Source organism: Camarhynchus parvulus, chromosome 15, assembly GCF_901933205.1.
Source record: "Camarhynchus parvulus chromosome 15, STF_HiC, whole genome shotgun sequence".
In the NCBI taxonomy this organism is placed as follows: domain Eukaryota; kingdom Metazoa; phylum Chordata; class Aves; order Passeriformes; family Thraupidae; genus Camarhynchus; species Camarhynchus parvulus.
The window spans coordinates 10,763,965-10,787,322 of NC_044585.1; the positions used below are offsets into that span (position 1 = coordinate 10,763,965).

Genomic DNA, 23,358 nt, shown 5'->3' on the forward strand with positions numbered 1-23,358 from the left:
GGATCATTAAGATTGGAAAAGACTTCCAAGATCAAGCCCAACCTTTGACCAAATACCCCCGTGCCCACTAAACTGTGTCACAAAGTGATGAGTGATCTAGTCGTTTTTTGAACTCTTCAAGGGATTGTGACTCCAGCACTTCCCCAGGGAGGCTGTTTGAAAGATTCTCAAGGATGGAGGAGTGTGAAGAGCCCTGGCTTGGGAGCATTAGGGAAGCACAGAGTCGTGCTCTGCCAAATGAGTCTCTCAGCCCCGAGCTCACGATGTTCCTCAGCGTTTGAGCCGTGCCTGCTGGGCAAAGTGGCACAGAGAGAACCCTTCCAGCCCTGGAAATCCCAGCACTGAGGCATGGAGAGCTGAGCTTTAGCTGGGGGGGATCCCAGGCTGAGCAGCACAGCCAGGTAATGCAGGACAGGTCACCTTGCACCAGCTGAGCTGCCTCAGGGCAGGCAGCAGCGCAGAGCAGGGGTCAGGCCAGGCTGGGCTTGAACGAGACAGGAGCTGGACAAGGAAGAGGAAGGAGGAGACTCAAGGAAGGGAAGGAATGATTCTGTGGGGGAAGCTCTGCAAATATGTGCTTCCCTTTGCTGATAAAGGAGGGTGTGAGGCACTGAGAGGAGCTACCTTGTTTGTCTGCTCTCACACCCTGGCAGCAGCACTCCCTTATCTCCAGCCCCTTGGCACATTCAGCTGTGCAGCCATTCCCTAATCCACCAATCTGGGCCGGGGCTGCTCCTCATGTTCATTCACTTTCTCCCTGTTCTAACAGGAGGATTAATTTTTTTAATAAGTTTGGATACAATTTCAGCTTTAGCTTAATAATTCTCACACATTGCTTAAAGCATTTAGCAGTGTAAGAGAGGCAATATTGTCTCTGTCAAGGTGCACAGGGAGCAAAATACCTCCCTGTGATAATGAGGGTGCTTCAGCAGCAGTTCTGTGGTGGACGGTGGCACAGAGCTCTTCCTTTCACTGCAGGCAGTTCGTGGGGCAGGTTTCACACCTTCCTCTGCTGTATTTACACCTCGATTGTTTGTTGTCTCGGGTCAAATAAGTGGCAGCAGCCTCTCGTGCCTGTACCCAGAGGAATTAAACGAATTTGCAGAGCAACCTGCTGGGAATTTCCAAGGGGACAAAACCATTGTTTGCACACCCACGAGCAGCACGGAAAAGCGAGCTGCAGAAAATGAGGAATTGAGTCTTTTTGGGTCTTTGCAGCATTGATGCCTTGAAGTCGTTGCTGTTGGAATTGTCCAGCTGAGAGCTTTGTGTCACTCTCAGCTACAATTACCGTGCTTCTATCGGGTTTGAGCCATGACTGCACAACACACACCCTTCTCGGGAGGCTTTTGTTTGGCATTTCACGTTCCTTAACCAGAATGGATTAACTGCCAGCCTTGCACGGATTTGCAGAGGAGCCTCTCAGCTGGCGGTGTCCCCGGCCGCTCCGAGCCGGGCAGAACCGGGCGAGTCCCGCTCGGAACAAACCAAACCCAGCACAGCTCTGTGACTCACATAACCAGCAGGCACGGGGCACCGCCGGCCAGCGACTACCCGCCAGTTATTCGGAGCACGCGAGACACGCGGGGCGTGGAGGGCAAGTATGTGGGTTAGGCGCAGCCGCGCTGTGCCCGCTGTGAGAGCGTTAATTAATTGCGTTAATGGCGTTAATTGCGGGTGGGGGGCGCGGACCCCGCTCGGCGCCGCGGGGGCTGCCGGGAGCCGCCCGCTGTTATTGTCCCGCAACATGCAAATGAGGCGGGGCGGGGAGCCAATGGGGGGCGGCCGTGCGCCTCCGCCGCGCACGCGCGCCGGGAGGCGGGGGGGGGCGGGGCCGGCCGCGCGCCCCGCCCAGCGCCGGGGCCCTCACCTCACCTCAGCACGCGCGGCGAAGATGGCGGCGGCGGCGGGCGGCGGGGCGCGGGGGCGGCGCGGGCGGCTCTGACCGGGCACCGCGGGCGGCGGGGAGCGAGCCCGGAGGGAGCCCCGAGAGCTCCGCGGGCAGCGGGGAGCTGGCACGGCCCCCTCGGGGGGCGGGGAGGGTGGCGCTGAAGGCGGGGGCGCTGCCGGCGAGCCCGGCCGTGAGGGGCAGCGCGAGGGGCAGCGTGAGGGGCAGCGTGAGGGGCAGCGCGGGCGCGTGAACCGCGGCCGCGGCCGGAGGGACGAGGCTCCGCGGCGGGCAGGGCTCGGAGCGGCGGCGGCGGCGGCGGCGCGGGCCGGCGGGCAGGGCACGGAAGGCTGGCGCCCTGCGGCTGGCGCTCGGCGGGCAGGAGGCGGCTGCGCCGGTGGCTCCCCGCGTTCCTGGCGCTCGGCTGCTGGGCGCCCCACGCCATGTTCTCGGTGCTCTCCTACGGCAGGCTGGTGGCGCGGGCGGTCCTGGGCGGCCTGTCGCAGACGGACTCCCGCGACTACAGCCTGGTGACGGCCAGCTGTGGCTTCGGCAAAGATTTCCGCAAGGGCATCCTCAAGAAAGGCATGTGCTACGGGGATGACGCCTGTTTCGTGGCGCGGCACCGCACCGCCGATGTGCTGGGTAAGTGGCCGGGCCGGGGGCTGAGGTGGCTTCGGCCTCGCGCTGTGACCCCCCCCTCCTTCCCGGAGCTGCACATGGCGAGCGGCTCAACGCCCGCTCTCAGACAAAGGAGCTGCTTCTGCCTGTCAGTGTCACCATGAGTTCGCTTTTTTAGCTTCCCAAGGAAGCTCTCGGGCTCTTTGTTGCAGCTCTGCCTGCCTTTGGCATGGGGGTTGTGTGTGCCGGGTGTCCGGGCCCAGTCTGGGTGTCTCACCTGTGGGTGTCTAAGGCCTGGTGGCTCCAAAACTCAGAGAAACAGCTCCCAGTGCGTTCCACTTTCTGTCTTTCTTTAAAACCCGAGCCCCATGTACATGCATTGCATTTAAACAGACAAGATCTCTTGTACAGGCACTTCCTGATTTTAGCGCGTGCAGTGTCCTTGTCAAGTGAAAGGCAGAGTGACATTGAGACTGGAATCAAATGTCAAACTTCAGTTTCGTTGTTTGTTCTGGCCTGATTGCCCTCTCTGGTTTTGAATCACTGGCGAAATGAATCTTAAGGGTTCAAATTCTAGAAGAGTGAGTAATTATGGATAATCAATAGAATCTTCAGACTATGAGCAACATTGCTTTTGACAGTGCTTTGACCTTTCTCCTGTGTACTCAAGGTTGAATTTCGCTGACTGACACTCTGCACAAGTTAGTCGTGGTGTAACTACCAGAACCAAATTTTTACCAAAACTCTGACACTTAAAAAAAAGCTTCCTCCTCCCTGCCCCTGTCCGAGGTTTTTTGTTTTGGTTTTTTTTTATTGTTGTTTTTGCATTTATGTATTTTAAACCGGTGGGGTTGCCCTGTGCTCTCTCATGCTGTGGAAGTGGCTGGTGGCTCTTCAGTTTGACGCTGTCGTTGTAACTTGGTTGCCATTTAACAGAGCCGAGGGGTTTTCCTCAGGAAGCTGCAAGTTGGTGCTAGGTAACAGTTATTGCTGCTTATTCTTAAGGAAGCTGTTACTGTAAGAGTGATGCCCCAGCTCTCAAGATGTGGAAGGTTGCTGGGTGCATTTTAGACACTCATCATCTTCTCTGTGGTGCCTCTTCCAGATAAACTTTTTGGGATTAGAATTAGCTGTTGGACACCCTTCCTTTAGCATGTGACTAACCCTGGCTGCCTTTAAAGTTCATGCTAGACCAGCACTGATAAATAACTGAGCAATTGGTGTTTGCCCTTAAGAGAAATGTAGGATCTCCTGTACTGTGAAGTGGACTCTTTGTGTGGGCAAGAGACAGATTTAGCCCTATTTGATTGTTGTTAGGGGGTTTTGGCCATATTTGGTAATTACTGTATGTGGACCTACAGTTTGTCTTGTGTTCCTGCTGGAATCAACAGAGGGTTGCATTTCTAAGTTGGTCTTTGCATTAATTTTCATGACAACTTGGAAACAAACAGAATTGTAGTTCCACTTAAGGATCAAACAGCAAAGAGGACAGCAGACCCAGGATGTCTTAAGTGCCAAGAAGCAAATAATTTAAACAGAAAACCTGTTGGTTTGTTTGATTTTGGGATTTCTCCCCTGGTAAAGCTATTTTTATGTCAGTTCTTTATTGCTTTTTAAATATACATACCGAAAACCCAAAGTCTCTGTACTTTCTGCAAAAACAGGAATGTTCAGGAGTTTTGATGCTTCTAGCTTGATGCTCTTTCATCTTCATCTGTAGCTCCTAGGTTTACAGACATGGTTTTCTCCAGTTTCTGCTGCTGGGGTCATCTCTTTACTCTCTCACCCAACCCTTTTGCACTGCTGCAGAGACAGTTTCAGCACCACCAGAGTTTTCCTGCCCTCAATTCCTCTTATTCCCATCACAATTCTGAGGTTCCTTCATGATTTTTTTTTAAGACCCTCCAAAATTTTGTGCTACCTCACTACCTAACTCTGCACCTCACCAAAACTGCCTGAGCTGCACTGTTGGGTTTCAAACTTTTTGACATTTAAGGAAGAGGCTCACCTGGTTGGAGCCAAAGTGAACACTTGCCACAGTAAATTTCAAGTGTACCACTTGGAGTGAGGAGTCTTCAGAGACAAAGGCAGGGCAGATAATGAATGTAACATTCCTCTGTGCCAGTGTTTTCTAGAGCCAGTGCACTGTGGAGAGCCTGCCTGTGTGGGATGGGTTGGGTGTGGTGGAGCAGTGAAGGAACTACTCCCAGCCACTTGGCATGGGTGCTTGGGGATTCATTTTCTTAGGTCAAACAAGAGTTGACTTGGCAGTGTGTTTGTAGCAGAATCAAAATGCTAAACACTTCTTTTGTTGTATGTGTGCTGTGTAGTTCAAAGGCTGAATGTTTAACAGTGTCTTCTGGTCTGAGCTTTATCCTTTCACAGTAAGATCAGCAGAAGGCTGATGAAGGTTCAGGTTCTTCCCAGTCGTCCCATTGTTGTTCAAGGCTTGATAAGGCCTGTTACTGGTGTACTTGAATCCTTGAGGGTTTTGTCTCTCAGTTTTGCTTTTATCTGAAGCATAATTGTCAATATTGAATGTTTTCTTCCCATTCTCAGTTTTGCTTTTATCTGAAGCATAATTGTCAATTTTGAATGTTTTCTTCCCATTCTGAGCACAGGGAGAAACTAGAAGCTCAGAACAGGAGTTTTTCCTTAGGGAGCACCATAAGGAAAGGAAATGGCTTTACTGCTAATGTTAATCTCTAGAGCTTTACAATCCAGGCCTGTTTCCTCTCTCTGCTGCTTGTAGCACGATGTACTCTCCTGTTCATTTACTGCCAGTGTCTTGGGTGTTCAGATCCTCAGAATATTGAAATCTCTCGCAGAGATTTGGGAGCTGTTCTGTTCTGCTTAATGTGTGATGCCTTTGGAACTTCTGAGGACAGAAATACTGTTTTTGTCAAAGCTGGAAACCAAAACTCTGACACCCCTGTTTTTTCTCATTAGCATGCAAGTAGGATTTTTACTACATAGGGAACGAGCCAAATTTTAAAAATTAACCTTAACAGTTTTACAGTCATTTCACTAAATTACCAAAAGAAAAAGTTAAAGCCAAGGTTTTCACCTCTAGAAATGTTGAGGTGTCACATGCTGGTGATAGTTTCTTTCCTTAATGTTGGGATCTGCCTTTCCTTGCTTGTTCTGGCCTTATCAGGCTCCCGATGTCTTTGCTGGTTTTTTATGGATTTTCCGAGCTGTTGTGTGAGTCATTATTGAAACATTGCAGCAGCCAATGCGCATCCCGTGACAGCATCACTTATACAATGTCTGTGCTGGGCACAACTCTGGCTGTAGCCAGTGGGACTTGACTCTTCCAAACTATTTCTGTCCCCTGGAGTAAGGAAAAACTGTCTGGCAGCAGGAAACTGTTTGTTCACAGCACAGTTAAAATTTGACAATTGTTCTATTTGCTGCAAATCTTTGATTTTTAGTTTTTGGAGTGTCTGGGTGCTGCAGGGCAGCTACTCTAAAGTGAAAGGAGCTGCATTTGGTTTGAAAATTTTATCAGCAGCCTGCATAGGAGATAGGTAAAACTGCAGAGTAACAAAGCCCTGGAATATTGTTAGTGTGGTCAGGAAAAGTAAACTTCAGCACCTAAAAGGATTCGTAGGTGAAATGTCAGGGTTTTTCTGGCAGCTGTAGAGGAGAGAGGGATCCTTCCTTGGAAGCCTGAAGGTTACAGAGGACTGTGTTAAGTGGTTTATTTGGTATCATACCTATTAAAGAGATTGCTGCCTTATCACAACTTATCACACTAAAGGAGCCGAGAGTCGCCCTCCTCCCTCGGAGTCACCTTTCACCCACTGCCTGTGGGAGCTCAGGGAGCCTGAGAGGCAGGATCAGAGATCTGCAGAGCTGCACACGAGTCTTAGTTTGGAACAGGTCACAGGAAATTTTGTGTTTAACGTGGGAGCATCAGTACTGGTATTTGTAGGGACACTACAGACTGAGAAGCACCTCATTAACAGTCACAGGCTGACTTTTGTATCAGCAGAGCTGCTCTGGAGCAGCATTGAATGTAACCTCTGAAAATGAAACTTATATCTGGACAGTCTTCTTTCTCACAGCTTCTGCAAGGACATTGCACACAAGTTCTGAGGTCAGAATTTCCAGTTGAGCACTGGTTTTAACTGTAAATGCTATTGATGCTTCTTGATGGCAGCCAGTTTTCCATTCATACACAGATCTTGGCCTGAAGGAAGAGCAAGTTCTGTCAGAAATCAGAGGGAAATAAGCAAAGCTGAGCACAGTGCAGGAGCTGAGGGTTAATCATCCCTGTGCATAGGAAACATTGGAAAAATCTCCTGCTCTTTGCTCTGGTTCATCCATGCTGTGAATGCTGAGCCTGAGGTGGGTCAGGCTGGCAGGGACTGATTTCAGTGTCTGCCCCCAGTACCTGCCCTTCCTCAGCAGCTCCACAGTCACTGAACACCTTGAGAAATTGGGTAGTTGCAACTGGGGAATTTTTTTATAAAGCCTGCAGAAATAATTTATAGTTCAGTGTTCTCCTGGAGCTCCCCAGATGCACTGAGTGATTTCTCAGGCTTCAATAAAATAGGGAGGAAATCTTCCTGGTAAAAATCTGCTTCAGGAGCAAGTGTGCTGTAGTGGGAGGGGAAAACAGATAGAAGGAACTGTTGCTTTCTTCTGGGAGTAGATGCACAATTTAATGTTTCCAGTTCCGTGTTTCTCCTTCGGTTTGTTCCTCAAGATCGTTGCTCACTTTGCCTTTGCTTTTTGCTCCTTGTTGTCACTTACCCAGTTACTCTTCCAGAACCTTTCTATTTTCATGCAAGGGTAGTTTAAGTTTTACTGTAACAGTGTGAATAAGTAACCTTCCCTTCTGTAACTTGTTAGCAGTCACACACCATCTGTCCTTAGGGATTTGTATTTAACTGGGTTATTTCTTTGTCAAAACCTTGAGGGGGGTAGACACCCCTCAGCTCTAACAGATCCAGGGAAGCTGCTGAGGGTCCGTGCTGGCTTTGAGCATTGAACTTGATTTAGATGAAGAACCTGTCTAGGTGTGTGATTTATCCCACCACTGATAAAACAAGAAATCTTATCATTTTATCTCAGTTCTGATGTTGACAAATACTAGGTGCTATATTTCAGACTCGTGTGGTGCAACTCCTTGCACTGTTTTACCATTTTAGCCTCCATATTTGATGCAAAATTCAGTTATAAATATATCCTTTTGATGTTCTTTTAGCAGTGATTCATTGCTATTTCAGGTAAGGATCTCAAGAAATTGAAAGTTCAGTAGGATGTGCGGAGTGCCTTAGAAAGTTAATTGTGGTTGCATGCAAAGGCAGCTCCTGCTGACACACTTGTGCCTGCCTGCTGCTTCTGTGTGTGATTTTTATTCTTGGCTGATGCAATATTTCAGAATGTCCAACTCTCAAGAGATTTTTGGGACAGGGTGGTACTTTTGGACTCTGACTGTGGGCAGGTTAATTTGCCACCTAACCAGAACTACCCCTCATAACATTATTTATATTAAACAGGGCTTGATCAGTATCAGGGCTTTGTTATGAACTTTCAGGCTGGTTCGTTTATATTTGCTGTGAGCCAGGAGAACACCTGGGTCTCACTCACACAAGCAAGTGGTGAAAAGCAGATATTGCTGCTTTCAGCACTGGCTGGTTTGCCCTGGGCTTCTGCAGGGAGCTCATGTGTTGGCAGGCAGAACAGCTTCACATTTGCATTTCAGCTGGAATCTTATCCCAGGTGCTTTTAGCATTTTGAAATCAGCTTTAACAAGTTTCATCACCAGCATCTTCCCTGGCTCAGGTTCAGTGCTGGAGCATCAGTCATTTGTGCTTTGTCTTGTAGCTGCCTGACAGGTGTTTCTCTGAGAGAGATTTTGATACTCTGAGTCTTTGAGGAGCTGGAAAAAGACAGTTTTTGGATTGACACATGCAGCAAGTATTTTATCTGGCAGGCATATTTTTGTGTTTTCCAGCACAAGGCAATGTAGTGGAGTGTTAGCTCAGATTCTGAAAGATCTTTGTAATGCAGTTAAATACTTGAGAAGTATTTATTCTTTTGAAGTAATTTATTGTGAAATTTTCAATTGCTTTATTTACAGTGGTGGTTCATCTGGCTGCAGGCATTGCACTGTCACGTGGATGCTTGTGTAATTTCTGCATGGGCTTGAACAAGGAATAAACACAGAAATGTTCTTTGTATAAAATTTTCTCATTTACTGAATGGCATGAATGAAAAAAAAGCCCAGGGTTTGTGTACAGTTCAATTTCAGCAATTCTCAGCCATGCATTTTGTTTTAAATGTCCTGTGATTCCTGATTTTTGACATGGTTAATACTGGAACTCAATGGTTTATGGCTCTAAGGAAAGCCTCAGTATTTGTTGAAAAGGTAATTATTTTGACTCTATACCTTATTTTTTCTTGGATGAAAGCAAAGGTATTGTATATAAATAGAGTTTGGCATTATTCCTTGGGAGTGATCCTGCCAATAGCAACACCTTTGAATTTTCTTTTGATGACAGAGGGAAAACCTGGTATTAATCAAAGCTGTGTTTTTAGTTGTTGCTACTTCTGGAGTTTGAAACAGTTTCACTCCTTGTTTGCTGTGTATCAAATAGCACAAAGTTTACTTAAGCTTTATTCTCATTTACATTTCATCTATTTCAGTAGCAGTTTACTCAGACTGTTTCAAAGTCACATATTCCTTTCCCATGTGAAAACTCTGCTCAGTTTACAGAGATTGCAGAACATGAAGGTGCCGGGTTTATTTTAAAACCACATTGAAGGTTGGACAGGGCTTTATAAAGCCCCACCTTTTCCATCTGGGGCAAGGCCCAGAAATAGAGTAGGTATCTGCTGGGGGCTGTGGAGGTGTCACAGAAAGGAGCCCCCAGGGCTGCTCCTGTGCAGTGGTTGTGTCTGTTTGGGGTGCAGTGGGGAGGCAGCAGAGCTGCCCTGGTGCTGTGGGATCAGACACTCTGTCCTCTCAGGTGTGGTGCCAGGCAGAGCCAGAGGAGCTGCTGGGGGATCCAGAGGGTGATTGCTTTGGAAGGCACTGGCAGAACCTACCTAAAGCTGTTTATAGCTTGTAAAAAGCAGACAGGAAGGCAGACAGACAAAGGCAGTGCCTGGCTCAGGACAGGGCATGAAGGGTGCTGCCATGATTATGGAGTCACATTTCCTGCCTGGAGTAAGAAATGAACAAGGAAAGGCAGATGCTGTACTCATTTTCCCTTCAAAAATTGAATGTGTTTTGATAATTGACCTTCTCAGGTGCTTGCTGTGGTGGCTTTCTGGTACTCTGTGCTAAAGCTGCAGTGTTTGTGTGTCAGTGTTTCCCAACATTGATGTAAAAAGATTTTCTGGATCGCTTGAGGGAACTCTGTAACTTCTGCTGAGCTTTCTTTGCAACTGCCTTGGGAGCCAAGAGCTTTGGGCAGCATTTGTCAAACATCTTTTCATTGCATTAACCCTGTTGTCAGGGAAGCACTGCAGAAATACATCTGGACTATGTTCATTTTAAAGGGCAGGAAAAAAAATGTTGATCTGGTAACTTCACATGAAGCTCCATCATTTAACCTGAAGCTGAGTTTCTGTTTCAAGTTCCAGCTCTAGAACCTTTCCTTTATGATCTCTTGTTCTAGACTAGTTTGTGTGGCAGCAGAAAGCAAAGGGTTAATCCAGTATTAACCTGAGGTTGTGAGACCTGCAGGGAGAGGATTAATCTGTTCTTGAAGAATAGAAAAGCCATTTCTGGGAATGCTGGGTGCTTTTGCATGAGCTTCTTCCCAGGGACTGCTCAAAGAGGTGAATGCAGGGATCTGCATTCCTGTAACATTCTTCTGAGAAGGCAGAGGGACAAAGCAGGTGTCTAAAAGGTTGTGCACTATTTTAGGGAGAAATCTGATTAATGTTGATAGGCTGTTCAGAATCTGGCCATAACCTCCTGGCAGATTATAGTTCACGCCAAGGTCGGCTCTAAACCTTGCATCTCAGTTTCAGACCGTGTCCCATGTGAAGGGCGTTGGGAGATGAGGAAATTGACTTTTATCTTCTCACTCACATTTTCATAGTGGAGTTTTTTTCCTGAGGAGGCTGTCCTTCAGCACAGTCTGAGCACTGAAATTCGCTTTTTGTGCTTTTATCATGAACATATTTCAGCTTTGCTATGTTTTGAAAATCTCTCTTTGAAATGGTTTGTCCCGTGCTGAGGATCAAAAAGATTTTGGGAAAAATTTCCGCATAGTAGCATTCTAATCTCAAATAATACCTTCAGCAGTATTTTGCTTTTATCATTTAGACAATTGGAAGAAGTTCAAAGTTCTTGAACCAAATGACCAGCAGAAAATATGTCTGCTGCTCACCTCCCTCTGATCACCCCCTTTCCATGACCACAGTCACTGTTTTCCCTGTTGCTTAGAAGCTTCCCAGGCTTTGGCAGAATTGGTCTAATTTTCTGATATCCAGGTTGTTTTGAACAACTGAAAATTCTCTGGATCACAGTCAGTTTTCATTCTCTTGCTTGGCAGAAGCTGTAAGCAACAAACTCTCCTTGAAAGGGTAGGTCCCAGCATTGTGTTGGTTACATGGATTTTGGAAAACACTTGTAAAATGGAGATTTATTTTCTACAGAAATTGAGAACACCAAATAGAAACATTGCCCTTCATATGAGGAGGTTGTCTGAGGAAAAACTGTGCTGCTGAATAACAGGAATAGTTTCTGTGTCATTCTGTACTAGTTAAAATGTTGACCTTCACTTTTGAAATGAATAAAACCTCTTCCCTTTTAATGGACTGATGAGAGGTTAATGGGATTGAATCCCCATCTTCCTTATTTTCAGCATTCGACTTCTACCTTCCTTTCAGCAGTTCAGATTGTATTTGGAGATTTGTTGGGGAGCTGATATCAGAAGTTACCTTCAAAATACTCAGAAATTTATTTGTTAATCAAAAATGTTTTTCAGGCAGGTGCCATGTCCTACATTTTAGTTACTAAATATCACGAGTGATGCAAATAATTAAACCCCTTGTTTTGGAAACCATTTCTGTTGAGGTAACTCTGGTTTTGTGTTTCCTTGCAGGGGTGGCAGATGGTGTTGGTGGCTGGAGAGACTACGGGGTGGACCCTTCTCAGTTCTCAGGGACTCTGATGCGGACGTGTGAACGTTTAGTGAAGGAAGGACGGTTTGTTCCAAGCAATCCTGTTGGAATTCTCACTGCAGGCTATTGTGAGCTGCTGCAGAACAAAGTCCCTTTGCTTGGTAAGACACCAAAAAGATGTCACTTCAGTCTGGGATGTGTGTTACACACGGGCTTTCTGAAGGGTGCTTGGATCTCTTGTCATTGTCTGCAGCAAATCTACAGGCAGTTAACTTCTCTTCATTAACTGAAAGCATAGAAATGCAGTCGCCTTGGTGGCATCCTTATTTTCTCTAAAACTGTTTTAATTAATTTAGTAATGCAGGGAGTGTTGATGTGTGTGTATTTATATATAAAATAAAAGGCTTTCTGTGGGAAGGGTGAATTCACCAGAGTTTGCAGAGCGAGTTCTGCAGTGGAACACACTGCACATGTACTCACTCTGTATTTTATATATATAAATAACTGTTCTCTGCTGAAAACTCTTCGTGGTACTGGTTACAGCTTTCTGCTTCAGCTATGCAGGGAGAAATATTTTCTGAGCGTAATTGGATGTAGTTCTGCTCATTTCTGGCCTTACTCTGCTCCTGTTGCCTTTTATGTCCAGTGGACTCAACCCCAGTTGCTTGACTTGAGTAGTTCATATCATACAATCTCTGGTAGCATTATTTTTATAAACTTTGTGGGGGGATTCATTACAGATCTTTCTGAAAGCCAGCTGAAGTAAATGCTTCACATATTCTGTGTCAGCATTGATGGGACACAGGGCATTCAGCTGCCTGGGGACTGGGAGCAGATAGAGAGGCCACACTCAGCTCAGCTGGCAGCTCTGCCAAGGGGACACTTCTCTAAAGGACATGAGACCTCTTCTGCTCCAAGAAAGTGTTTGCCCTGCACGAAATGTGCACAGCTCACCTGACCTTAAGCTCCTGTGGCAGAGCAGTGCTGTGTGAGCTATATTTAACTGTCTGCTGAGCTGGGAGCAGATGTTCTCGCATTATACGCCTAAAGAATAGGTTGGAACCTCAGGAGTGACCTTAAGTGTCACAGAAATAGCAGTGGTCAGTAATTACATTAGGATTTGGGGTGTTGAATGGTGCTTATTTGTGCAAAGCAGGTGTAGCTGTAAGTGAGCTCCAAAGTGGGGCACTGGCAAGAGCTCTCCCTGTGCCTTTGGAGGCTGGGCTTGACCTTTGCAGTGCTGAAAAGCAGCGTGTGCTGAGTCACAAGATCTGAATTCCACACATGGCCTCCTGGTTACACTCTGCTAATAGAGTTAGAATTTGAAACTAATGATCCTTAGTGTTTCTCCTTTAACTGAGAACAGTATTTTTAGAAGGAGGAATAAAACCCTGGAATTACCACAGCAATGAGCATTTAGAGTTTATTTAAAATAAAGGGACAGGAGAAGACTTCATTAAGGAGGATTCATTGGGCAATAACTTCTCCTTGCTGTTGTGCTTTAATCCTGGATGCTTGGTTCATCAGGATTGAATGCAGCAAATAACGTAAAATAAAACTGAAATGGAGGAAACTCTGTCATTTATTTAATCACCCTTGTGTTGCAGCACAGTTTTGGACACTGTCACATGGAAAATCAGATTTTTTTCCAGAGATACTGCTTTGACTTAACATTCATTAAGGACAGGGAAGGTCCTCTCTGTTCACTAGAGAACAGATTCAGGGCAAGTGCATTGCAGGGAACTCTCTGTATTAGAAAGGGAATTGTCTGGAACAGGCAATGCCTGGAGCCAGCTGGACTTCTGCACTAGCAAGCCTGATCCTAAGCTTTGCTCACTGCAAGCTTGTGGTCTGTCCAGCATGGAGCTGTGCTTGGAAAACCCTGCTGGAAGAACATGAGGGTAGAAGGTGAAGAGTTCATGAGCTGGTGATATGGGGCAGAAGTGCTGTAGCTCTATTTCCCCCTCTTAGGGATTGAAAGGTCTTTTGGTGGCTGTGCTGTCCTGTCCTGTTTGCAGAATTGAGTGATTGCTGTTTGCTGTGAAGGACTTTGGGTTTCTTTGCAATACAGCATTTTCGTGGCTTGCAACCAAGCCCAGTTGGTGGCTACTTCCCAGTGAATGAATGGAGAATTCCTCAGTGCCCTCAAGCATGGCTGGGATAGTTCCAAGCACAATTGACATCATTTTTCTGCTATTACTTTAATTTGGAATTGTATTTGTATCTGAAACATTTGTTTTCTTAAACTTGTAGAGTTGGTGTCCTGAAGATGTGACAGGATTATTATTTTTAAACCTGAAGCAAGCTCTGCAGAGCCAAGCTGGGAGGAAAAGCATTTCATGTTCTGAGCAGAGAAATGCAGCAGGGCCTAATACTTAATTGCAAACAGTTCTTTACTTGGTGTGGTTTATTTACAGCTGAGTGAAACTGTGTGGAGAGCTCCTAGCATTGTATGGATGCTACTAGAATTCTATTATCTCCATGATTTTGGAATTTCAGTATTTTATGTGAGTTCTGTAAGTCCGGTCCTATAGCAGAATGTGCTGACATATGTTGGGATGGAAAACTGTAAATAAAGCCAAACAAAACCAGGTATTTGTCAGCATAATGTGTTTACCAAAATCAAAGCAAGAAGAGTAAATTCTACACAAAAATCATAGTTTGTATTGCAAAGATTTCTAGCATATTACTGGTTTTATTTTATATTAATTCTGATATTGTTGAGTGTTTCCATTTCTCTGTCTTTCAAGCTTTGATGAATGTTACAATAATTGAACTGTCGATCAGATCAGAGAGAGAACAAGCAGTTTCTGTAGGGCTGACTGCAGTCCCTGTGTTTGCAGGGAGCAGCACAGCTTGTATAGTAGTCCTGGACAGATCAAGTCATCGTTTACACACAGCCAACTTGGGAGACTCTGGGTTTTTGGTAGTCAGGGGTGGAGAAGTCGTCCATCGGTCCGACGAGCAGCAGCATTACTTCAACACTCCCTTCCAACTGTCCATAGCTCCACCAGAAGCAGAAGGAGTTGTCTTAAGTGACAGGTAAGGGGGAAGAGGAACTTGAATTTTTAATCTGTGCATGTGACCAGCTCCCCAAAAGATGCAGTTTTGCTGCTGTGGGGCTCTTCTGTACCTCATAGGATACAAGCACGTATCCAGTCAGGTCCTGCACCTGCCCCCCTCCCTCTTTGGGTAACATGAACATTTCTCACCTTGTACTTAACTGTGTACCTGTTGCACAGTCTGGATTTATTGGTCTGTTCATGGTGGCTTATTCCCACAGCCATGGGCTTGTTCTGATCCATGGGGAGATGTCACCCACTAGAGCTGGAGTGTGGACAAGGCTTCCCAGCAGAGCTTTGGTTCCAATCCCTGCCTGTGCTCCCTTGGGACTGTTTGGAGTAGCTAATTTAGATATCTTGGCACTGAGGTTGCAAGTACTTGAAGAATAGAGCAGAGGGACATGTGACTGTAACTTGTGTTTCCAAGTTGCTGTTTCCAGCAGCATATTGTATTTGACCAAAACCAGCAAAAAAACTGTTTGGCAGAACACCAAGCTGGGAATGAGAGTATGAGGAAAGGACAATCTGTTCACAGAAATGAGTTGTTTCAAAGGCAGGCTTGTTCTTGTGTCTTCCCTTAGGAATGTCAGGCTGATCCATCCTGACTTTGTGAATGTAATATGAAAGAAACTCAAAAATAAACAGCTTTCAAATATGTGTTAAAATTCAGCTTTCAAAATGTCTCACTCATTAAAGTGATATCCCTCATCTGAGCATAGGGAGGTGGTAACAGGATCTTCAAAGAATGGCCATGGAATAAAGGGAATGCAGTAGGCAGCTGAAGTGTTGGACTCAACCTGCTTGAGTCTTTTCCAACCTAAATGATTCTATGCAGTATCAGGGCTGATGCAGTAAAAATTGAGACTTTAATCCAAAATAGCTCTTTCTGAAAGTGTTGGTTAAGCTGTTGAAACTCCTGACTGACCATTCTTGTGTGTGGTTTAATTTCTTCATCCTGAAACTGCTGAGAGGAAGCCAGGGTAGGACTCTGAAATTAGAACCCTTCAGTAATCCAAGCTCTTTGTTAGACTAAAATTAAATGATCCCTTGAAATTTCAGAGCTGTAAAAAAATCTTTCATTTTTCTGAGATTTTCTGTCATCCGTAGGAAGACGATAAAAACAAAAAGCAGAAGGATAATTGATAATGTCCAGTGGAAGTCAGGGAGGCCAAGTAATCTGAGTCATGCAGTAATAAGGAAAGCACAAGATAAATGTGCTCCCACACTGGAGCTCTGAATCATGATTACAGCTTTCTGCTGGTTCCTGCACTGTTCCTGACGTTAATTAGTACTCATGCTCCTTGTCGAAACGCTTCTCCTGTCCTTTTTTGTTTGTTGGCCCAGTTCAGTGATGAATTTGGCTATATATGGGCACAGGCAGGCAATCTTAACTCCATCAGCCTTCCTGAAGCTGCACATCAGTTGAGCAAAGCAGCTCCTCTGTGTTTTGGCAGAGCCCAGTGGCCTGGGATGCAGTGATTTCTCCTTTTTACAGAGCCCTGAAGAGTCTTTAAAAATGAAAGGTTTGTTGTTATGTTGCTTCTGAGAATCAGATTTTGCAGCAATATTCATGTCCAAACTGGGTGTTTTCTGCTCTTGGTGTTGTGTAATGTGTTAGACACAAGCGTTCCAAAAGACTCTGGTCTCCTGGTAGTGATTTCCAGACATGTTTCATATTCCATTGAATTAGAAAGTGATTCAGAATCCTGAAGTGTTTGGGCCAGGCCTGTTATGAATTGTTCTTTCAAGTATCACTCTCTTACATCTTCTAGATGAGCAGAAGGGACCCTGAGCTGCCATTCTGCTTACTTGTTTCCTTGGAGACACACTCCTGAAGCAGATTAGTTTGCAGGATTGTTCATGTGGGAATTTTAAGTGCAAATCCTGGGTGTGGGAGCTGGAACAGGACCTGTTTGCAGTCCTGGGGCTGTGGTGGGGCTCTCCTGACAGCCCATGCTGGTGCTAAAGCCCCACAGTGAGTGATTATCCCTTTCCCTTGCACAAAGCCCAGAGAGCAGTGCAGTGCAGGGCTGTGGATGTGCTGTTGGAGGGTGTTTGGTGTCTGTGAGGGCTGCAGTGCTCTAACCTCTGTCCATCCCCAGCCCCGAGGCTGCTGACAGCACCTCCTTCGATGTCCAGCTTGGGGACATCATCCTGACCGCCACGGACGGGCTGTTTGACAACATGCCTGACTACATGATCCTGCAGGAGTTGAAAAAGCTGAAGGTGAGTGTGTGTGTTCCCAAACTCTCACATATTTTGTGCTGGCTGAACCTTTACAGTTCCTTCCCTTACTTCTGATAGCTGAAACCTTTGTGTTTTATAAAAAACCCACCACAAAGCTCAGTATCCTGAAAGGGCTTTTCAGGTGATATCCCATGTGAGCAGTGCAAGGGACATTGAGCCCAGGGGGATTTATCTTGGATCTGCATCCAGGCTGAATCCAGAAGCAGCAGCTTGGGCATAAATTCCCAAATAACAGCTGAATTCCCTGTCAGTAACTGCTGAGGGAGGGAGAGGAGGAGGGGAAGGGAAGGAGGAGAGAGCAGGGGCTGCCTTTGGCCACACACTGCACCTGCACATTGGAGATGATACACAGGAAAACACAGAAGCCTCTCCTGGGTTACTTGAGGGTGAGCTTACACTTAAAATAACTTTCAACTTCTCTAACCAGTAATTCTGACTTAGTATGGGCTGTGTGAATTGTGCGTTGCACGTGCAGTGAAAATCTTCAGTGTAATCTTCTGTAAAAAAAAAAAAAAATCCTGTCAACTTTTCCACATTAGTGACCACAAATGTTCTTTTTGAATAGTAAGAATACATTAAAATATTTTGGCTGAGAACATTTAGCTTCAGGCTATTTACTTAGAGAAAGGAAAGTACACTTAAGGAGATATCAATATGTATAAACTCCTTGAGGAAACTATTTTGCTGTGAAATGCAAATAAGAGCATTACAGTGTGGTTTCAAGAGAACTCGGCCTCCTCTTATCCTGCAGCTCCACAGGTCACTAATGTGGCACTGGGGCTGCAGCCACCCCGCATCTTTGTCTGTGCACAGAGTTTGGCTGTCCTGGCTGGCCACTGGAGTTGGAATTCCCTTGTGGAAGAAAGCTGAGCTCCACCTTTTGGTGTGTTTGGGAAAGGCACTGGAGTTCCCCAAGAGGTTCAGCCAAAAGTTAATCACATAAATGCCTGCTAATTCCCAAACCTGCGGGGAAGGCTCTTGAAATGACAAGGCATTTAAAAATGGTTACAGACAAAAAGAGCAGTGGTTGTCAGTCATGTTGGCTGGAGTGAGAAAAGCCTGGGAGGAGAGCAGCAGAATTACTGAAACAGGAAATAAAAAGTCCATAAAATGCAGCCTGGAGAAAGTGTGTGTGCTCTCAGTGCATTTTTCTCATCTGAATTTAAAGTGGCCCTTCTCCCCAGGGGTGCTCTTGTCAGTTGGGGTGAGAGAGCCAGAGGTGCAGGGCTTGCACTCAGGATAAAACAAATAATTCACCAGAGCCTGCCTGGGAGGGAGGGAAGGTCCTTGCAGGGTGCCTGCAGGGACAGCTGCCAAATGCCCTGTTCCCTTCAGGTGACACAGTTTAGTCTGTTTTGAGTATTATTCTTCTAAGCTTCTAAATTCTGGAAATCCTCCAAACCCAAGTCTTGAGCTGCTGGTGGGGATTTGAGGTCTGGCTGTCCCTTGTGAAGATGCACGGCTGTAACCCAATTTACAAAGGCTAAAGAATGGGGAAGGCTCTGTTTGCAAGGAGAGGTGATAATGAATGACTTGGCAGTGAGGGATCTCCAAACTGACACAGATCAGCACAAAAACTTCTGTAGGCTTCTGTACAAGAATAAACTCTTTTTTTTCCCCATGAATTTAGAACTCCAACTACGAGAGCATCCAGCAGACTGCACGGAGCATTGCTGAGCAAGCCCACGAGCTGGCCTACGACCCCACGTACATGTCACCCTTTGCACAGTTTGCCTGTGACAATGGATTGAATGTCAGAGGTAAGAGCTTCTCCTCCTCCCACTGCTGCTGTCCTGGTGAGATCTTTAGCAAAGTGAAGTTCTGCTGTTCAGAATCCTGTAGGAAAACAGAACAGTAGGAATGTGGTTGGCAGAGGAGAGCACCAAGCTCGTGTGGGATTTGGCAAAGCCCCCAGGGCTGCCCAGGGCATCCTGGGCCTGGCAGAGCAGGAGCCTCCCGCGGGGAAGCAGCTGGAGCACAGAGAACACAGCAGCCTGATTGGTTTATTTTTACTGTAATCTGTGCATTCCTGCCCCAGGAATCCTGCCTGAGTTCTCCAGTACTCCTGTACATGACTTGTTGCTTGGATTCGGGGGTGTGGGTGGTGTTGTGTGAGGGTAGTTTTTTGTTTTGCTTTTTTTAAGGTCTCTTCTTACTGCTGTGTTTCAGCTGTTTTCTGCCCACTCTTTGGTAGATTTGGAATTGGTTTTTTGGTTGAAATTTGCAACCCTTGTATGATTGGCATCCCCAAAGTGATCTCTCTGTTGGTTCTACTTCTGTGTTTTAGAAAGGTTCTAGCAAAACAGCCAGCAGAGCTCTGAGCCCGAGCAAACACCTTTCTTCGAACAATTTCTTACTTTTAAATAAATAAATAAAATTCTGCCAGTAAAGATATTCTCATCTCTGTATCAGAAGGGCAGGATTTCCTGCAGGAACCTTAAGCTCCTTTCTTCAGGTAGCAGCTGCCACACTTGGGCTTTGTGTTGCTCCAAGCTCAGTCACTCAGTAATGAGGCTGCAGATCTCCAGAGTCCAAGGGATTGGTTTGACTTCCCACATGACAAAACCTCTCTTCTGGGCCATTTCTCCAGGATTTGAGTGTGTTGCTCTGGCTGTTAGAGGATTGAAAAATAACTATTAAAAATGTTAAGCAGCTTTCAGGAAGACCTGAGGTAATACAGTGCTGGAGAAGATGCTAAAGAGGTGTTTGATTTACAATGGAAATTCCTGAGGAGATCTGATTTCATGGCAGTTTACGTGTAACAAAGCAGTGTCAGGTGTTTTGTGCATTTATTAAAGAGTCTGCTGGAAACAGGCTTTGAGCTCTGCCAGCTACCAGCAATGTTCAAGGTTCTGACCTCCTTTTCATAGTTTGATCTCACTGGAGCTTAAAAGGAGAGGGGGTTTGTGCTGTGTTAAATGTCACTGCACCCCTCAGTTTGGAAAGGACATGGGGGAGGCAGAGTTTGCATTTACTCAAACCAGGTTTTGGACACTTAAACCAGTTTTAAAAGAGCTTTCCACAGGGAATATCACAGATCATCAGCAGACACCCAACTATGGTTTGATGCAATAAGAGGGTTTTGCTTCCATTGCAGGGGGGAAACCAGACGACATCACCGTCCTTCTGTCCATCGTAGCCGAGTACACAGACTGAGGTGCTGCCGCTGCCTGAGCTCCCCAGGCCCCTGGGCCGGTTTCCTGCTGGCAGGATTGTTCCTTCCTTCCTTCCCAGCTGCTCCTGAGCCCGGAGCCTGGCCCGAGACGCAGCTGAGGCCCTTGCTAAGAACCACTCGTAGTCCACTGGTCTTGGTCTGCCAGCAAGACATAAAGAAGCTCAAGGCTCGGAGCTTGTCTTTGAGAGCTTAGTCCTTGTCTGGAACAGGGGAGGATCCATCCCACAGCGTTGCTGCGTTGGAGATGTGACTTTCCAAGGAGTGGGATTGGTTGGTCACCTTTCACACTAGATCAGTAGGTAACGCCTGTGCACGAGGGCACATTACTCTATTTCCTAGGAACGTTCGCTGTTGTTGAGGGTGTGTTACAGACCCAGTTCCATAAAGCATAGTCTTGTTCCAGTGATAGCCGAGGTTTCGTGTTTCTGAGCTCCAGTTTTCAGGAGATTTATAACTGCTGTAAACATTCTGCTCTTGCCATCCATGGTGTCAGCCTTAGGAGCCTTTTCTAGTACGAGATTTCAAACAAACCTAGTTCAAGTTATATGGATGCAAATGTGTTTTGTGATTTCAGGTGCTTAACTGTGATCTTAAAAGTTCTGCAGATCATTCGTCCATAATGGGCCTGGTTCTGGATGTTTTGGCTGTGGATAATTATTATTTTTTTTTAAACAAAACTTCTAGCTCAGTCTCAAACAGCCGAGCTGGCCACAGTTGAGGTCTTTCAGCATTTGAACCCATCTCAGCGTGGGATGATGGTAAATGCTATGGTGGGAGGTTGCACAAATCCTCAACTCTGAGCATCTTCGCTTTGGGTAGATAATTCTGTTGATATCAAACATAATTTGTGTTAATAATTGCCACTCTCGCTTGTAGAACAGAATATGCTGCACCAGTTTAAGTCCAGTTGATCCTTTCTGACTCCAACAGGCACCTCCTTGCTTCTGCTGCAGCAGCGGCAGCGAGTACGAAAATGGAAACTTAATGAATAATCAGCAAAGCCTACATTTCATTTTAACTAAAGTTTAGGGGTTTCAATGATCCTTAATGATGTTTACAGTTATCTAACAGCCACTTTGCAATATGACATTTCCTTTTCAATGACAGTAGCTCACGTTTGTCCCCCCTTTTCCAGCCAGCTTTCCTTTTCCTTTCCTGAGGCTCATACGAAAGCTGAGAGCTGTAAAGATATATATATTTTTGGTCAGTTTTTCATTAACTTTTTTGCTGGTAGAGAAGTATGTAGAAATAAATTAAAGCCATGTTTTTATATATAAAAAGTCGGGTAATGTTGCTGTTTAGGTGAGTGCAGTTAAACTTGGTCAGTAAGGAATCTTGCCTGCTCTCAAGAGGAGATTTTTACTACCTGGTTTATTGTATTAAAACTGTTTAAGTTTGAGGTTACCTCAACTTGTTTAAAGAATTTTTGTGGACTTGTACTGTATATTTGCGTAACTATGTCAAGCTTTTATTTAAGGTCATTTAACATGTACCATGTACATGTCATTTTACTATATTTCAGTGCATCATGCTTGTAACAGGCATTTCATTTATAATAAGTGATTAATTTGGGAGCTCTTCAGTAATTTATCTGCTATTCCTCAATTGGCATAATGTTAGATATCTACTTTAAATCACCTTGTAATTACTCGTCAAAATGCCTTAACTACCCTAACTTGACCAAAATAGGATTTTGGTGAGGGTATGGGGAGGATTCTGTTAATGAAGAAAAATTAATTCGTTTTGCGACACACGAACAGTGAGTGGTGGAGAACTTTGCACAACCTGTCAGTCCTTGTTGTTTTTAACCTGAACAAGCTGTCTCTGGCTGTCTCGGAGGAATGTATTCACATGCAGAACAGGGCTTTGTTTCTTGTTTGGGAGGGGCCTTTCTCTTCCGACTCTGGCTGTCTTTACATTTATCCAGTATTTACTCGCATGCTTCTGGATTAGAGCAGATTTGATCAATTCTTCTTTTCCTTTGCCCCCGTGGCCCCGGGCTGTTCTCTGCTCTCAGCACAGTCCCCAGCTCTCCCTGTTCCCCTTCCCGGCTTTCCAGAGCTTTCCCTGGGGACGTGTGCGGGTCAGAGGGTCTGGAATTCCCCGATTCCTCCCTGTCTGTGTCCACAAAGCCGTTTGCCTCATATCACACCATGACCTGTTGGGTTTTTTTAAATAAAGAACAAATTTGGGTTTTGATTTACAAATCATGAGTTTTTCCCTCACCGGGCACACCAAAGACCAGTAAAGCTTTTAGCTTTTCCATCTGTTTATAAAGCAATACTGTATTATAAAGAATTGATATTTTTATCACATGCTTGATTGTTTTGGGTTTTTTTTAAGACGTGCACTCTGAACATATCAAACCTGATTTTTTCCTATGAACTTAACGCTGTCTGCGCACAACTGATCTTTGGAGAAGGAAACGACAGGGCCCATCCTATCAAAAATAATTCCCAGCGATGCATGAAGCAGGAACACGTGCTAGGGTTAGGTCAGTGGGAATGTTCACGAGAGGAATGTACAGGAGAGGTGTTTGCTGAGCCTTGGAGCTGCTGCAGAGGGTTGTGGTTTGTGTTGGGAGCTGCTGGGTTGGGAGCAGGATCTGGAGGAACCCAGGATAAATGGATATTTAGTCCCCCAGGAACCCGGGATTGCTGCAGCAGCGGCCGCAGGGATTGGGTGGGACAGGGCGAAGTGTGGTGAATTGGAGAAGCTCTGTGGTTTTTGCTGTTTTCCTGGCTATCTTTGGGAGAGCTGCCACATACAGTCCTAAATGTCCTTGTCAGGCTGAAAACAAAACCAAACCAAAAACCAGATTTGGGACCAGGCAGTTACCAGTGAGTCAAGGAGAAGGGAGGGGTGATGATCTGGCAGGGATGGGAGGATTTAGTGATGGATGTCCATCCCTTGGTAAGGGACATCCTTTCTCCGGGGAGGAGCAGCTGCTGTGTGGAGAACCCGACTGTATGCAGTAGTTTCTGACAAAGATAGCTGAAACAATGAAGCAAATCTGAGTCTGTATCTGAGGATGCTTTTTTGTTGCTGTTAAAATGAGACTATCATCTATGCTTACCCAAGAGGCAATTATGTGGATTTCATGTCTGAGGTATAACTTATGCAGGAATAGTTCTGTAAATACATTTAAATAAATTGTAAAGATATTTAATAAATATAGTATTTATACTAAAATGTGCTTTTTAAAGTCAAGTTGCCTGCAAACCCTCTGTTTGTTGATGTGGGGATGTGGTTGGTGGCACAGAGGCACAGCC

The 23,358-nt window shown here is 45.6% G+C and overlaps 1 protein-coding gene across 1 annotated transcript; it reads left to right on the plus strand.

The window, feature by feature from the left end:
* The first annotated feature begins 2,189 nt into the window (after positions 1 to 2,189).
* PPTC7 (PTC7 protein phosphatase homolog) lies at positions 2,190 to 23,278 on the plus strand. Its single transcript, XM_030959083.1, has 6 exons — positions 2,190 to 2,533; positions 11,584 to 11,763; positions 14,446 to 14,644; positions 16,767 to 16,890; positions 18,542 to 18,671; positions 20,009 to 23,278. The coding sequence occupies exons 1-6, from the start codon at positions 2,332 to 2,334 to the stop codon at positions 20,065 to 20,067; spliced, it is 894 nt and encodes a 297-aa protein (XP_030814943.1). The 5' UTR covers positions 2,190 to 2,331; the 3' UTR covers positions 20,068 to 23,278.
* The last annotated feature ends 80 nt before the right edge of the window (positions 23,279 to 23,358 follow it).

Excerpts from the sequence above, each read along its gene's own strand:
- PPTC7 (XM_030959083.1), top strand. The coding sequence starts at position 2,332 with ATGTTCTCGGTGCTCTCCTACGGCAGGCTGGTGGCGCGGGCGGTCCTG. Across the intron at positions 11,764-14,445 it reads GAACAAAGTCCCTTTGCTTG|GGAGCAGCACAGCTTGTATA; the intron begins GTAAGACACCAA and ends CTGTGTTTGCAG. Across the intron at positions 14,645-16,766 it reads GGAGTTGTCTTAAGTGACAG|CCCCGAGGCTGCTGACAGCA; the intron begins GTAAGGGGGAAG and ends GTCCATCCCCAG.